Consider the following 16882-nt stretch of genomic DNA (forward strand, 5'->3'; position numbering starts at 1 on the left):
AGGGGTCGGAGTGATAAGGAGCAGCACAGGGACCACAGCCACCCCGGTCTTCCAGGGGTCGGAGTGATAAGGAGCAGCACAGGGACCACATTTGTGTTGCCTGAGGCTCATGGGACGTGTTCTGAACGCGGTGTTCCAACTTCCTCCCCTCTCTGGGTTGTCAGCATTTCTGTTAGCTTAAGGCTGATATTATTTTCTCTCCTTAGTCTGCCCATCCTGCTTGCTTCCCTTTGTTAAGAGTAGTCAATTCCTCTCTTTTCCTAAAGCAACAGGAAGAGGTCTGTCAGCAGAATTATGGCTCCTGACCTCCTCCAGTCCGTGTGTTGGGCTCGGGCCTGTTATCTGTGGCCAGCGTAAAACTCAAATAACTCTAGTGGTACCACTAACTAAACTAACACCCCTATCAACTGTAACGCTAACCAAACAAACAAAAAAAGAAAGCAACACCTCATGGCACAATGCCTTTACCCTATTTGACCTAGATATTTTGTGTGTATGTATTGATATGTAGGCTATGTGTACCGTTTTGAAATGTATGTAGTTCTGTCCTTGAGCTGTTCTTGTCTATTAATGTTCTGTTTCATGTTTTGTGTGGATACCAGGAAGAGTAGCTGCTGCTTTCGCAACAGCTAATGGGGATCCTAATAAAATACCAAACTCACAACCCTATCAACTGTACCACTAACCAAACTCACACCCCTATCAACTGTACCACTAACCACACACCAAGTGAGATATTTGTGTGACTGCTGTAATGTAAAATCTTTTTAAAAAAAATATTCAACACATTTCAGAAAATCTTTGTAAAATATATTTTTATCCAAAAGCTGATTTGCAAAAATACAAGATGTGCAATCAATGATCACAATGGTTACAAGGCTTCACTTCCCCATACTGTAACTATTCAGCCTGTCAGTGTATTCAACTTCTATACTAGAAAACTCATCACATCTTTAAGGCAATCAAATTGCATAAAGCAGCTGAAATGTAGTGCTATATTTTATGAGTAACACATAATACCCAAGCTAGTTCTTCTGTGGAGTCTCTTCATACGTTATAATAATAATAATAATAATAATAGTAGTCAAATCTGACCAAGCATAGACCATCATCTATCTCTACTCATCTTTTATTCTAGCTTGGTCCATTGCTGTCATTGTCAAGCAAACATATTTGGTATGACAACGTGTGAGAGGGAGTTAGAATGATTATACAAAAAACAGACTTATTCCCCATAACATTGATTCTTAAGAAGTCCTTTAAAGATTATTCTCAGTTTGAGGCACCAAAAGGTGTTGAGAAGGACATTGTCAGTCCAACAATGGGCTCTGGTCCCAAGTCCAGTCATGATAGCATAATGCTCCATATGATCCAATGTGAGATGATGAAGAGGGACGTTCATGGCAAATCCCACAAGACTTTCCCTTTGAGACAAATTGCTCTGATATTTACTGTAGGGTTCACTACAATGATATGTTCCCATGTCCAGTTATATTAGTACATTCAGTAGATCCGACCAATCCAGGGTCGTGTTCAGTAGCACGTAAATAACCATGATTTCTTATTGGACAAGTTCATGTAGTTAGTACCTAGTCATTGGTAGTACTGCACCTCCCAGTTTCACTCAGTTTCCTTCTGTTTGGTGCCTAATGGACACAACCCAGGATTTCAACTGACTGGGTTAAAGGGGCAATCTGGGACTCATACAACAACAAAGTGGTCCATGTATCAATCCCAGGTTGTCCCTTTAAGTCTAATCAATCCTTTTCAGTGTAACATCTCTATGAGGACACAAGCAGCAGTATTAGCCTAAGTACCCTTTTGCTACAAAGTCAGTCAGAGTGCTTATCAATATGGAATCACATTCATCTTATAAATCAAAAAATAAATATGTATCAGTAATACATTACAACAATGGAAACAGTCAGGTGTGAGATCAAACTAACATGATCTGTGTGTTTGCCTTTTTGGGGTCAATGTTTCATGATATAAATGTACATAAAAAAAAAAAGGCAGAAAGTCCCAGAACAAAAGTAAAAGAGAAAGAACCATAAAAACCATCCATTCTAAATGGGAAAAGGTTGGTTGTACCGGTGGTGGTTATAATGTCCTGCTATGCAAAGATGTTGGAGATGAAATCCCGAAATCGCTTGGCATACTGTTCTGGGTGGACAGTGGAGATTTCAGCACCAGCCTGAAGACAGAGGTATAGAGAAGGGTACACGTCAGAATGAGCATCTCATATAATGGGAATGAAAAGTATCAATTAAATGCTAATTTTCCAGTTATAGTTTAACAAATAAGATACAGCGCCTTCAGAAAGTATTCATACCCCTTGACTTATTCCAGATTTTGTTGTTACAGCCTGAATTCAAAATGGATTAAATCAACAACAAAAAATCTCACCCATCTACACACAATACCCCATAATGACAAAGTGAAAACATGTTTTTAGACATTATTGAACATGTATTGAAATTGAAAAATATATCACATAAGTATTCACACCCCTGAATCAACACATGTTATAATCCCCTTTGGCAGCGCTTATAGCTGAGTCTCTATGGGTAAGTCTCTAAGAGCTTTCCACATCTTGATTGTGCAACATTTGCCCATTATTCTTTTGAAAATTCTTCAAGCACTGTCAAATTGGTTGTTGATCAACCATTTTCAGGTCTTGCCATAGATTTTCAAGAAGATTTAAGTCAAAACTGTAACTCGGTCACTCAGGAACATTCACCGTCTTCTTGGTAAGCAACTCCAGTAAAGATTTTGCTTTGTGTTTTAGGTTATTATCCTGCTGAAAGGTGAATTCATCTCCCAGTGCTTAGCTCCATTCCATTTCTTTCTTATCCTGAAAAACTCCAGAGTCCTTAACGATTGCAAGCATACCATAACATGATGCAGCCACAACTATGCTTGAAAATATGGAGAGTGCTACTCAGTAATGTGTTGTATTAGGTTTGCCCCAAACATAACACTTTGTATTCCAACCTGGTCTCAGAGCATTTCATATTATTCTGTATGTAAATCCAATACACTCCACTTAGTATGATATGTTACGTTTCGTATGGTATGTATTAAATTTGTGAATGTCCATCACTTATTTCGTATGATATTTTACGAATTACAATTTGTATTATATGTTACGAATTGCAAAACGTACAATATGTTACGGATTTTCAAACCCTATGATATGTTACAAATTCTAGCTAGGTGGCTACGTTAGCTAGGCTAGAGGTTAGGATTAAGTTTAGGAGTTAGGTTAAAGGTTAAAGGTTAGGGTTAGCTAAAATGCTAAGTAGTTACAAAGTAACTAAAAAGTAGTAAGTAGTTGAAAAGTTGCTAAAATGCTAAAGTTGTCCGTGATGACATTCAAACTCGCAACCTTTGGGTTCGCGTTATACGCCCACCCATCCATCCATCTCGACAAACCACCCTACTTTAGTTTTTGCCTTAAGTTACCATCTGTCTTATGTAACCATACCAAATGTAACATACTACTTTGAGTGTCTCGGATTTATATTTACTATGTTACGTCTAGTTTATGAGACAAGGCTGTGTATTCAGGACAAAAAGTTAATTGCTTTTCCACATTTCTTGCAGTATTACTTTAGTGCCTTGTTGCAAACAGGATGCATGGTTTGGAATATTTTTATTCTGTACAGGCTTCCTTTTTTTATTTATTCTGTCAATTAAGTTAGTATTGTGGAGTAACTACACTGAACAAAAATATAAACGCAACATAAAGCGTTGGTCCATTGTTTCATGAGCTGAAATGAAAGATCCCAGAAATGTTCCATTTGCACAAAAAGCGTATTTATTTAATTTATTTTTCATCCCTGTTAGTGAGCATTTCTCATTTGTCAAGATAATCCATCCACCTGACAGGTGTGGCATATCAAGAAGCTGATTAAACAGCATGATCATTACACAGGTGCACCTTGTACTGGGGACAATAAAAGCCCCTCTAAAATGTGCAGTTTTGACACACAACACAATGCCACAGACGTCTCAAGTTTTGAGGGAGCGTACAATTGGCATGCTGACTGCAGGAATGTCCACCAGAGCTTTTGCCAGAGAAATTCATGTTAATTTCTCTACCATAAACCGCCTCCAACGTCGTTTTAGAGAATTTGGCAGTACGTCCCAACCAGCCTCACAACTGCAGACCACGTGTATGGCGTCGTGTGGGCGAGCGGTTTGCTGATGTCAACGTTGCGAACAGAGTGCCCCATGGTGGCGGTCAGGTTATGGTATGGGCAGGCATAAGCTACGGACAACGAACAAAATTGCATTTTATCGATAGCAATTTGAATGCACAGAGATACCGTGACGAGATCCTGAGGCCCATTGTTGTGCCATTCATCCATCACCTCATGTTTCAGCATGATAATGCATGGCCCCATGTCGCAAGGATCTGTACACAATTCCTGGAAGCTGAAAGTGTCCCAGTTCTTCCATGGCCTGCATACTCACCAGACAAGCCACCCATTGAGCATGTTTGGGATGCTCTGGATTTACATGTACGATAGCGTGTTGCAGTTCCCGCCAATATCCAGCAACTTCGCACAGCCATTGAAGAGGAGTGGGACAACATTCAACCGCCTGATCAACTCTATGCGAAGGAGATGAGGTAAATGGTGGTCACAACAGATACCGACTGGTTTTCTGATCCACGCCCCTACCTTTTTTTAAAGGTATCTGTGACCAACAGATGCATAGCTGTATTCCCAGTCATGTGAAATCCATAGATTAGGACCTAATGAATTTATTTCAATTGACTGATTTCCTTATATGAACTGTAACTCAGTAAAATCTTTGAAATTGTTGCATGTTGCATTTATATTTTTGTTCAGTATACAATGTTGTTGATCCATCCTCATTTTTCTCCTATCACAGCCATTAAACTCTGTACCTGTTATAAAGTCACCATTGGCCTCATGGTGAAATCCCTGAGCGGGTTCCTTCCTCTCCGGCAACCGAGATAGGAAGGACGACTGTATCTTTGTAGTGACTGGGTGTATTGATACACCATCCAAAGTGTAATTAATAACTTCACCATGCTCAAAGGGATATTCAATGTCAGCTTTTTTTTTTTACCCATCTACCAATAGGTACCCTTCTTCGCGAGGCATTGGAAAACCTCTCTGGTCTTTGTGTTTGAAATTCTCTGCTTGACTGAGGGAACTTACAGATAATTGTATGTGTGGGGTACAGAGATCATGTTGTTAAGCAATTTTATTTTGCCATAACAAAGGGATTGAATACTTATTGACTCAGCTTTTCATTTTAAATTAGTAAACATTTCAGAATATGTAAAAATTCAAGGGGTGTAAATACTTTCTGAAGGCACTGTTTTCTAATGGGAGACCCTTAACCCTCTTTAATCCCAGAGATGTGATCAGCACAACATCGAAACCATGGAAAACAAGAAATTGCATTGGGAATAGGTCACTTTCAATTATTGATTAATAGGGACTGATGTTAGAAAAAGCGGTAATGCACAGTATGCACTGAGTATCTCATCGTATCTTACATCATAAGGCGAATGAAAGGTGTTGCTAAATGAAAAGCTAATTTTCCAATATATCCTTAGCATTCTGAATCTAAATTATGTTTAATAGGACAGACCCTAACCCTCTTCCCTTCGCCCTTTTCACTCACCCCATGCTTGACAGTTTTGGCTGCGTGAGCAGCTTTCTTCTTGGTGTCGTAATGTGTCAGAACGTCTATCAGACCCATGAAGTACACCTCCCTCTGAGGGGCTCCTGAGGAGGGAAAACAGACCAGATGCTGAATAAAGTCACTGCTTAAAACCCCAAATGACCCAAATTGCAGTGTAACTGTAAATCCAGGATTGGAGTCAATTCCATTTAAAAATCATTAAAAATTCAGTAGGTAAATTGAGAATCCAATTGCTTAAAATTATTGACTTGACCCAACCCTGTAATTTCCCAACTTTCCCTTGAACCTACCAGGGGCACTCTTTATGGCATACACATCCACATAGGGGTCAAACTCCCCGGGCCCCAGGGGCTTGCAGGAGGCCATATAGCCAGCGATGCCCTCAGGAGACGTTCCGTAGGAGCCCACGTTAGGGGCCTGCGTCAAGTCATTCTCAGTCTCCCCATCCTCCTCATTGGAGGGCTCCTCTCCCTCCTCCTCCTCCCGCTCAGCCCGCCCCAAGTCATGGATACCCAGGAGCAGGCTGTAGTCCATGATCTTTAGCTTGACCAGAAACTACAGAACAGGACACACACAAACGATTACTATGGATGGAGATGGTGGTATAATGGTAACAAACAGCTAGAATGTTTCTACTGCCACCTTGTGGTAGACTCAATAGAATAGGAGGGCAGGTTCTAGAACTGAAGAGGTCAACATAGAAATAGACTGAATTCTAGTTCTAAATCTGTGGAGGTCACCTTACCTCCACATCTCTGTTGAGTTTCTCCATGACCTTCTCCTTCTGCTCCTCGTTCACGTACACCTTCTGCATGTTGTTTCTGAAGTCCATGTCCTTGTAGGTGGGCAGCTCTTTCACCTGAGGGACCGTTATGAAACATTGAAACAGACGCATGAGAACTTTCCCAAGCAAGTCAAGTGAACTGATTCATGATTATATGGAGGAAATAGGCCCCTAAAACTCAACTCTGGACCTCGAAGCCAGTTCCACTGCATTTTTTTGTTCTTCCCCTCTAATTAGGGACTGATTTAGACCTGGGACACCAAGTGGGTGCAATTAATTATCAGGTAGAACCAGGGGTTGGAACTGGTTCAGGGAACAGAACCAAAAAATAAATACATTTTTCAAAGAACAGAATCAGAACCGGGAATGGAAGTGATCCATACTGTTCCGGAATAGAACCGTTTTTTAGAAGCATGTGAACCGGTTAATGACTTTTGTTTTACGTTCTGATGATGTTGACTTATTACCTTATATGAACTGTAACTCAGTAAAGTCTTTGAAATTGTTGAATGTTGAGTTTATATTTTTGTTCAGTGTACATGATAATAATATGAAATTGTCTTATATCTAAATTGTCTTTATATTTCACAAATGTTTAGGTCCCACAGGCTGTCCCAACACATAATGACATAAGTGAATTCTAACAGTGTAGTTTACTCTAAAATGTTGTATTATTGTGGGTTTGATTCCCATGGGGGGACAGTATGAAAAAAAATTATAATGTATGCACTCACTAACTGTAAGTCGCTCTGGATAAGAGCGTCTGCTAAATGACTAAAATGTAAATGTATTCTATTCCCATTTGAAGAGAAATAAGTTATTATTGTGTTTGATAAGATTCTCTCAGGGGACCTACACTGAACAAAAATATAAATGCAACATGTAAAGTGTTGGTCCCATGTTTCTTGAGCTGAAATAAAAGATCCCTGAAATGTTCCATATGCACAAGAAGCTTATTTCTCTCAAATTTTGTGCACAAATATGTTTACATCCCTGTTAGTGAGCATTTCTCCTTTGCCAAGATAATCCATCTACCTGACAGGTGTGGCATATCAAGAAGCTGATGAAACAGCATGATCATTACACTGATGCACCTTGTGCTGGGGACAATAAAATGCTACTCTAAAAAGTGCATTTCTGTTACACAACACAATCCCACAGATGTCTCAAGTTTTGAGGGGGTGTGCAATTCGCATGGTGACTGCAGGAATATCCACCAGAGCTGTTGCCAGAGAACTGAATGTTCATTTCTCTACCATAAGCTGCCTCCAATGTCGTTTTAGAGAATTTGGCAGTACGTCCAACCGGCCTAGAAACCGTAGACCACGTGTATGGCATCGTGTGAGCGAGCGGTTTGCTGATGTCAGCGTTGTGAACAGAGTTCCCCAAGGTGGCGGTGCTGTTATGGTATGGGCAGGCATAAGTTACGGACAATGAACATAATTGCATTTTATCGATGGCATTTTGAATGCACAGAGATACTGTGATGAGATCCTGAGGCCCAGATGTATATCTGTATTCCCAGTCATGTAAAATCCATATGTTAGGGTCTATTAAATTTCAATTGACTGATTTCGTTATATGAACTGTAACTCAGTAAAATCTTTGAAATTGTTGCATGTTGCGTTTATATTTTAGTTCAGTATATTTAAATTTTAGGGAACCCGACCCCAAGTTTGGGAACCACTGCACTACTAACCTCTCTCCCTGCTTGTATCAATGCTACCTCTCTCTGTGTATCTCCTTTCCAGCCTGACTCACCACTGTCTGTCTCACTACTCTCTGTAAAGAAAATGTATTATGTTATGAGAAGTTATAGCAGCCCATCTTTTGATTATAGCTAGCTTAATTTAAGTCTACTGCTCCTGCTGAGGTCAGGCTCCGTTCAACGTTAGCTTTTAACTTCATCCTTCTAGGCAGCTAGTTATAGCTAGCTACCTGGCTAACAGCCAGAGCCCTTGAGCTACCTAGATAGCTAGACATCTGACTGAAATATCAGCGTCTATTTACCAGTTGTACACTTATTCTCCGAGAGTCAAGGGTTTTTTTGTTTGGGGGATGTCTGTTGACACTGTCAGCAGCGTCTCTCTGCCACTTGCCACTATAGGTCTGGGCTGAGGTAGTTAATTTCACCTCTCGGCCTATGTCGTGGGCTGAGTTTCCTGTTGGACAGAGTGAATGAATGCACTGCTAACAAGGCAAATCCGAGGGCGCAGGCGAACATAACAAGCATGCATGAATCATTCATGATTCCACTCATTCGCAGAGGTAGGCATATTTGATCATTTTCTGTTCTCCTCTCATTTTAATCCAAGTACTTTTCAAGTACCAACTTGAGGAAATGTCTGATTTTCAAGGTATTCCAGTACTAGAATTTCAGAGTGCCAAATTCAAATACTTTGAGCACCTCAAGCACCTTATCAACAGTTTAATCAACCCCATTGTTCCTCAACTGATGATATACAATTTTCTAGCTCAGAGTCTTTACTTTTATCCAATGTAAAAAACATAATTTCAAATTTTGCTACATAGGACAGAATCAAGGTGGTGGGTCACATGTACTGTAGGTTAGTGTCACGATACCAGAATTTTGACTTCAATACCAATACCAGGTTTAGTATCACGATACTCAATACCATCACGATACTCGATACCAAAATGATACCATAAATAAAGGTGTATTAGCCAAAGTCACAGAATGGCACTTGATCCAGACAGATCTTTTGAGTTCAATATCATTACATTTGAAATGTTTGATGTAAATTTTTCCATGTATGCATTAATGCAGAGTTTCCCCAAACTCTGTCCTCAGGACCCAATTTAGGTTTTTGCTCTAGCACTACATAGCTAATTCAAATAATCAACTAATCACCAAGCTTTGATCATTTGAATCAGCTGGGTAGTGTTAGTGCAAAAACCAAAACGTGCACCCGTTGGGGTCCCGAGGACAGAGTTTGGGAAACACTGTAATTAATGAATTAATTGAATCATACAATCAATTTGACTTAGTTTTTACCAATATAACATAATGGTAATCATTTATTTGAATGCTAAATCTATTGATAAACCAGGTAAATCAAGATGTAGCCTAGGCCTATTCACAATACAGATGAATGCATATTCAATAAGAGTGTGTGCATGCGTTGACTTTTTGAGCATGTTTTGGCTGATTTCATGGGGATACAGATGAATCAACATTTACATAGAAGAAGCAATGTCTTCTTTTATCACAGTGTGCACCTTCTGTAGGACCTAATGACATCATTCACACCCACAGTGAGAAGGAGAGATGTGACTGAGGCGAGGGAGACGAAGTGAATTAATAAAGTTTTTGGCAATAGCGAGGTTTCCATCCAATTGGCGACAGATCTTCATGTGAATATTCTCAAATCTGCATTAAAAACAATTTGCAAATTTTCCCACCATCAAATTGACTTGTTGCAGATAAAAGGCTCTACGTGATGACATAGTGCACATAAAAATACCTTTGGCGGTTAAATGGGTTTCCATCGCATTTTCAACTCTACTGATGGTTCTCTCACAAAACATTTCTGTTTTATATAGCGAGTGGGCCCACTCTGGTATTGGCCCATGCGCTCTAGCCAACAGCGCTATCTGCACACTGTTGACTTGAGAGCACGTATATAGCCTACATGATGAGATTATGATTAGGTACAAAAGAGTGAGATTTTTATTTGCCAAATGGCAGCCAAGCATCGATTATCATGTCACCAAAATAAGACCCTTGATATTTATTGGAAAGGGGCATCAAGCTCATCACTTCCACCACCCTGTGAAGTTCATCATAATTTAGTTCATCTGTAGCCTAATAAACTGCATGCTTTCCCGACGAGTCGTAGAGGGAGGACCACAGAACATGTTATCACGTGACTCCAAGTTTACTTCGATATTATGGTTATTATATCAATATTTGTGCATAAAAGCATTTCCACCAACATTTCTCCCATTATTAATTTTACCAACACAAAAAGATCCCACCTTGTCTAGCGTATTTTGTTTTGTGGACATAAAAAGGTTGGATGGAAACCTGGTTAATGACTATGTTTTTATGGTGACAATCAGCTTTGAAATCAGCATATTTTGCATTATGGTATCAAAGTACTAGGGTTGTGATTTGATGTTAGCGTCATCTGTAAGCTAGCAAGGAAAGTTGGATGCTACCGGTATCTTCTGTTCTTGCATTGTAAAGTGTTCTAGTCTGTAAAGGACATTGTTTTGCGAACAGTAATTAACAGTTGTAACATTTCTACATGCCGTGTCTCATTATTGAAGTGTGTTTGCGTCTGTACAGCATGAGTGGGGAGCTAACATGATATAGCCCTGACTCCCAGTGAGTGCAGTGGTTCCTCAGGACATGCTAGAGCTAGCAGTGGATAACTGCAGCAGGCACGGTGTGCTCGTGCTATAAGGGGACATCGCCTATAGACTTGATCCTCTCTCAATCAGTAGACGACGTGAGACGCATATGATAGAAGTACCGAAAGTATGAAAAATTCTAGTACCAAACCGTTTTTTAATGTTCTAGGATCTAAAAAGTTCAGAACTTTCGGTATACTGTGCAACACTACTGTGGGTGGCTAATAGGACTAGTCCTTAAGAAAGGCACATGTATGGTTGGTTGGGTGAGATACACATTCTTAGTCGCCTTACCCGCTCTTTGCCACTTGCTTCACGAGACACCAGAGAGCCCTGAGTAGCAATAAGATTAGAGTTTAATAGGCAAGGTCAGGGATTATATGAGTGTAAATCATGAAGTAGCTTATGGAACAAGCATTACAGAACACTACAGGTGTACAAGCATTATACAACAGGTGACTAGAGTTGCAAACTTCTGGTAACTTTCCCAAAATGCCCAGGTTTTCCAGAAAGAAATCCTCCAATCAGGATTTCTAAAAACCTGGGAATTTTTGGAAAGTTACCAGAATTTTGCAACCCTAGGTGTGTGTCCATCTCTCTCATCTTGATATTGTACTGTGTGTGTGTGTATTTTTCTCTCAGTCTCACCTTAAGGTCGTACTTCCTGTGCACCACCAGTCTGTGGCTGAACATGTTCCTCATGATGATTAGGTAGGTCTCCTCATTCTCCACACCCACACGGTACATCCCCAGGAACTGGGGTAGCAGAGTGCTGCCATGACACTTAACTATGTGCTGCAGCCAGGGAGAAGAGGGGGAAGAATGAAGGGCAAATAGACTGTGATTGTGTCTGAAATAACACCCAAAAGGGCCCTGGTCAAAAGTAGTGCATCATATAGCAATTATTTTGTTTACAAGCAAACGTCACATTTGAGGGATGCGCGCGCATCCCCGTACCAAAAACCTATGTAGCAGGATAGCTTAAGTCGTGACCTTGACAAACAGTGAGTGAGAGATTACCATAAAAACACACAAGATCTCTATTTGTGATATTTTACCTTGCCTGGCTGGCTTGCTACAGTAGGTAATCAATCCTCTGATGACATCTGTGATGTGGTATCTGATTACATGTTTGTTAACTTGAATGAGTTGCATTTGAAGTTGAACGTGATCGTATCCACTGCTAGGTAAACAGAGCTTTTTGATTCCGAACTGCGCTCACAACTTCTCATGACACGGCCGGGAAATGGGTCTAGTTGGAATAGGATGCCATTTGTAACACACCAGTACTGTACATTTACAACTCCTTTCATTCACCTCTGGTTTTCCACAATGGAACCAAATTGCTCTCTCGGTCTCTTTCTCTCTCTCTATCCAGGTTACGAATATGTCCCAACTCAGAATGTGATCTATTGAAAGGGACACACTTCAAAACAGACCTTATTCAGAGTCCCCTGGCTAGAACAGACGGTAGTTAGCAGAATGCTAACAAAATATATAATGCTTTGAAAAGACTGTACTATTTATATTCTCCAGCTGCTATTCTCTATTCTCTGCAGTCTGTATGGAACCAAAATTAGCAGCAGTGGCACTGTGGATGAGATGCAAGGTAAATGAAGCCCCCAGGACATAGTATGGGTCCCAAATGGCACCATTTTCCCTATATAGTGCCAAAGAGTAGTGCACTATATCGGGAATAGGGTGCCATTTGGGATGCATCAATAGAGTGGCACTGCAGATTTAAGAGCTCCGCTGCTCCGATGATTATAATCTGCTCATTCAGCGACAAATGACACATGCACACACTAGCCTAAAAGAGCTCTTAAAATAACCAGGGCCTCAAAGTACGAGTGCTGATCTAGGATCAGTTTAGTCTTTTTATAATGAATGAGATTATGGACAGGGAGGACCTAATCCTAGATCAGCAATCCTACTCGGAGACAGTTTTTGAACACAAGCCCAGAGCAAGGCAACTCATTCCTCGGCCAACCAGAAATCCACATCTGGTGCATGACTGGCTTCCAGTCGAAGCTCACATACTACAAGACCATGGTGCTTGCCTATGGAGCAGCAAGGGGAACTGACCCTCCCTATCTTCAGGCTAAACTCAAAACCTTACACCCCAACCTGAGCACTCCGTTCTGTCACCTCTGGTCTCTTGGCCGTCCCACCCCTACAGGGGTCAGCTCCCGCTCAGCCCAGTCAAAGCTCTTCTCTGTCCTGGCGCCCCAATTGTGGAACCAGCTTCCCCCTGAAGTAGGGCTGGGTGGTAAACCATATTTTATTATATACCGGTATTGATGCACGGACCTGTTTGGATTTTTACTTTACCTTACATAACAGTATTTCAATGTTTGGTTTGTTAAAGATAATATCAATTGAATAACTGAGACTGCTAATTTGCTAGCAAGAGCTTCGGGTGCGCACATTAGTGCCGCGCAGGTCAGCTGTTTGTTAGCTTTTTTTGACAGGTCTTTTTAGATTCTGCTTATAATTTCCAACATTTTGGTAGGCTATTTTTTTATAAAGTTGTCTATTATTAGAAACATGCCGCTTTTCTTCTGTCATTACTTGTTGCCGTAGAAGACTAAACAAACCCTTGCTCACCAGAATAATGTCATAAATCGATAGAATCTAGTTGATATCGGTAGTTTGTTTTCACTTTCCTCTTTCATCTCTGCTTCTCTCACGCAGCAAAGACGTTTAGGGACCAGGGAGAAAATGCAATAGCCCCCCCCCCAAAAAAAATTGGACAGATTTCCAAATTACATCAGTTTGACCGGTTATAAGAAAATACAAATCTGTTAAAATGACCCAACATATTTTTTATAAGCTTTTATGATGCTGATAAAGATAGCACTGCCACCTTTACAGACAGTCCCAAACCGCGCATTCATTCTCTCAAGGCTGAAATAAATACATCATACTTCTCCACTCCTGCTTGTCAGTAAACTTTGCAAATGTCGACAAAACAAAATACACTAGACAAGGATGGATCTTTTTGTGTCTGTAAAATAAATTATGCGAGAAATGGCGGTGGAAATGCTTTTATGCGCAAATATTGATATAATAACCATCATATTGAAGTAACCCTGGAGTCACGTGATGACATCTGTGGTCTTCTCCTACTATGACTCGGAAAGCATGCAGTTTATTAGGCTACAGATGAAATAAGTTATGATGAACTTCACAGGGTGGTGAAAGTGCAAGGTGATGAGCTTGATGCTCCTTTCCAATAAATATCGAGGGTCTTATTCTGGTGACATGATGATCGAAGCTTGGCTGCCGTTTGACAAATACAAATAAATCTTGCTCTTTTGTCCATAATAATATCATGATGTAAGCTATACCCGCACTGTATATACACGAGCTGTTGGCTAGAGTGCACATGCCAGAGTGGGCACACATTCGCTATATAAACACATTTTACAGTGGGGAAAAAAAGTACTTAGTCAGCCACCAATTGTGCAAGTTCTCCCACTTAAAAAGATGAGAGGCCTGTAATGTTCATCATAGGTACACGTCAACTATGACAGACAAAATGAGAAGAAGAAAAAAATCCAGAAAATCACATTGTAGGATTTTTAATGAATTTATTTGCAAATGATGGTGGAAAATAAGTATTTGGTCAATAACAAAAGTTTCTCAATACTTTGTTATATACCCTTTGTTGGCAATGACACAGGTCAAACGTTTTCTGTAAGTCTTCACAAGGTTTTCACACACTGTTGCTGGTATTTTGGCCCATTCCTCCATGCAGATCTCCTCTAGAGCAGTGATGTTTTGGGGCTGTCGCTGGGCAACACGGACTTTCAACTCCCTCCAAAGATTTTCTATGGGGTTGAGATCTGGAGACTGGCTAGGCCACTCCAGGACCTTGAAATGCTTCTTACGAAGCCACTCCTTCGTTGCCCGGGCGGTGTGTTTGGGATCATTGTCATGCTGAAAGACCCAGCCACGTTTCATCTTCAATGCCCTTGCTGATGGAAGGAGGTTTTCACTCAAAATCTCACGATACATGGCCCCATTCATTTTTTCCTTTACACGGATCAGTCGTCCTGGTCCCTTTGCAGAAAAACAGCCCCAAAGCATGTTTCCACTCCCATGCTTCACAGTAGGTATGGTGTTCTTTGGATGCAACTCAGCATTCTTTGTCCTCCAAACACGACGAGTTGAGTTTTTACCAAAAAGTTATATTTTGGTTTCATCTGACCATATGACATTCTCCCAATCCTCTTCTGGATCATCCAAATGCACTCTAGCAAACTTCAGACGGGCCTGGACATGTACTGGCTTAAGCAGGGGGACACGTCTGGCACTGCAGGATTGGAGTCCCTGGCGGCGTAGTGTGTTACTGATGGTAGGCTTTGTTACTTTGGTCTCAGCTCTCTGCAGGTCATTCACTAGGTCCCCCCGTGTGGTTCTGGGATTTTTGCTCACCGTTCTTGTGATCATTTTGACCCCACGGGGTGAGATCTTGCGTGGAGCCCCAGATCGAGGGAGATTATCAGTGGTCTTGTATGTCTTCCATTTCCTAATAATTGCTCCCACAGTTGATTTCTTCAAACCAAGCTGCTTACCTATTGCAGATTCAGTCTTCCGAGCCTGGTGCAGGTCTACAATTTTGTTTCTGGTGTCCTTTAACAGCTCTTTGGTCTTGGCCATAGTAGAGTTTGGAGTGTGACTGTTTGAGGTTGTGGACAGGTGTCTTTCATACTGATAACAAGTTCAAACAGGTGCCATTAATACAGGTAACGAGTAGAGGACAGAGGAGCCTCTTAAAGAAGAAGTTACAGGTCTGTGAGAGCCAGAAATCTTGCTTGTTTGTAGGTGACCAAATACTTATTTTCCACCATCGTTTGCAAATAAATTCATAAAAAATCCTACAATGTGATTTTCTGGATTTTTTTCCCTCAATTTGTCTGTCATAGTTGACGTGTACCTATGATGAAAATTACAGGCCTCTCTCATCTTTTTAAGTGGGAGAACTTGCACAATTGGTGGCTAACTAAATACTTTTTTCCCCCACTGTATTTTGTGACAAAACCATCAGTAGAGTTGAAAATGCATGGGAATTCAACAGCAAAAGTTATTTTTATGTGCACTACGTCATCACACACTTTTGTCGGCAACATGTCCATTTGATGGAAACATATCTGGTGGGAAAATGCGCATATTGTTTTTATGCAGATTTTGTAATATTCGCATGAAAATCTGTCGCCAAATGGATGGAAACCTAGCAATAGGAGAATAGAGGCATACAAAGACAAAACAAATGTGGTACAGTGTGAAAATTATAAATGTGTGAAGGAAATGCAGAAATGTATAAAAATGATTTTTGGTTGAAGTTTCACTGAACTGTAAACAATCAGAAGAGAGAATGCCCCACTAAAAGCACATAGAATGTATTTGTTGCCACCCTAGGGTCATGCACTACTTATGAAGCATATCTGGAACTTTTATTATCCAGAAACATAAAATACCCTCATAAATGAGAAAGAAATATGATATGATATTTTGGACATATCGCCAAGCCCTACCCTGAAGCTAGGACAGCAGAGCCCCTGCCCATCTTCTGAAAACGTCTGAAACCCTACCACTTCAAAGAGCATCTTAAATGAATCCCACGGCTGTTAAATTCATGTTTTAAGTATCCCTATATTTCTGTTTTTACGGTGCTATCACGTTGTTATTACTACGCCTGTGCAGTAGTCTCACGGGAGATGGACCTGGCCGGAGTGTGATGGCGACTATTAAACTGGAGCCTAGTCATTGTGTAATTTTAAGTTAACAATGGCAACCCCCTCCACACTATTTTTTTGGGGAAATACAAAAGTATTGAATTTGCTGATAGGAACTACTTTATCCCTCCATAAAGTAGTTATGACTGATATGTCGTTGTCTCACCAAACTTTCTTAAGATGAATGCACTAATTGTAAGTCGCTCTGGAAATGACTAAAATGTAAATGTAAGGCTTTCAAATTAAATGTAGCCTGTGCCAAAATGTTTTCCCTCTCATGAACACAAATTAA

The 16882-nt window shown here is 40.5% G+C and overlaps 1 protein-coding gene across 1 annotated transcript in view; it reads right to left on the minus strand.

Moving 5' to 3' along the window:
• Positions 1 to 795: 795 nt before the first annotated feature.
• LOC311147491 (phosphatidylinositol 5-phosphate 4-kinase type-2 gamma-like) overlaps positions 796 to 16882 on the minus strand; it is a 28865-nt gene continuing 12778 nt past the window's right edge. Inside the window, exons 5-10 of the mRNA XM_084184230.1 lie at positions 11498 to 11644; positions 11144 to 11182; positions 6434 to 6547; positions 5979 to 6243; positions 5668 to 5771; positions 796 to 2194 (exon numbers count right to left, since the gene is read on the minus strand). Of these exons, the coding sequence (XP_084040356.1) occupies positions 2114 to 2194; positions 5668 to 5771; positions 5979 to 6243; positions 6434 to 6547; positions 11144 to 11182; positions 11498 to 11644 (750 nt within the window). The 3' untranslated portion in view covers positions 796 to 2113. The remainder of the gene's footprint in view (positions 2195 to 5667; positions 5772 to 5978; positions 6244 to 6433; positions 6548 to 11143; positions 11183 to 11497; positions 11645 to 16882) is intronic.

This window comes from Coregonus lavaretus (assembly GCF_964263955.1).
Source record: "Coregonus lavaretus genome assembly, chromosome: 20".
Taxonomy (NCBI): Eukaryota; Metazoa; Chordata; class Actinopteri; order Salmoniformes; family Salmonidae; genus Coregonus; species Coregonus lavaretus.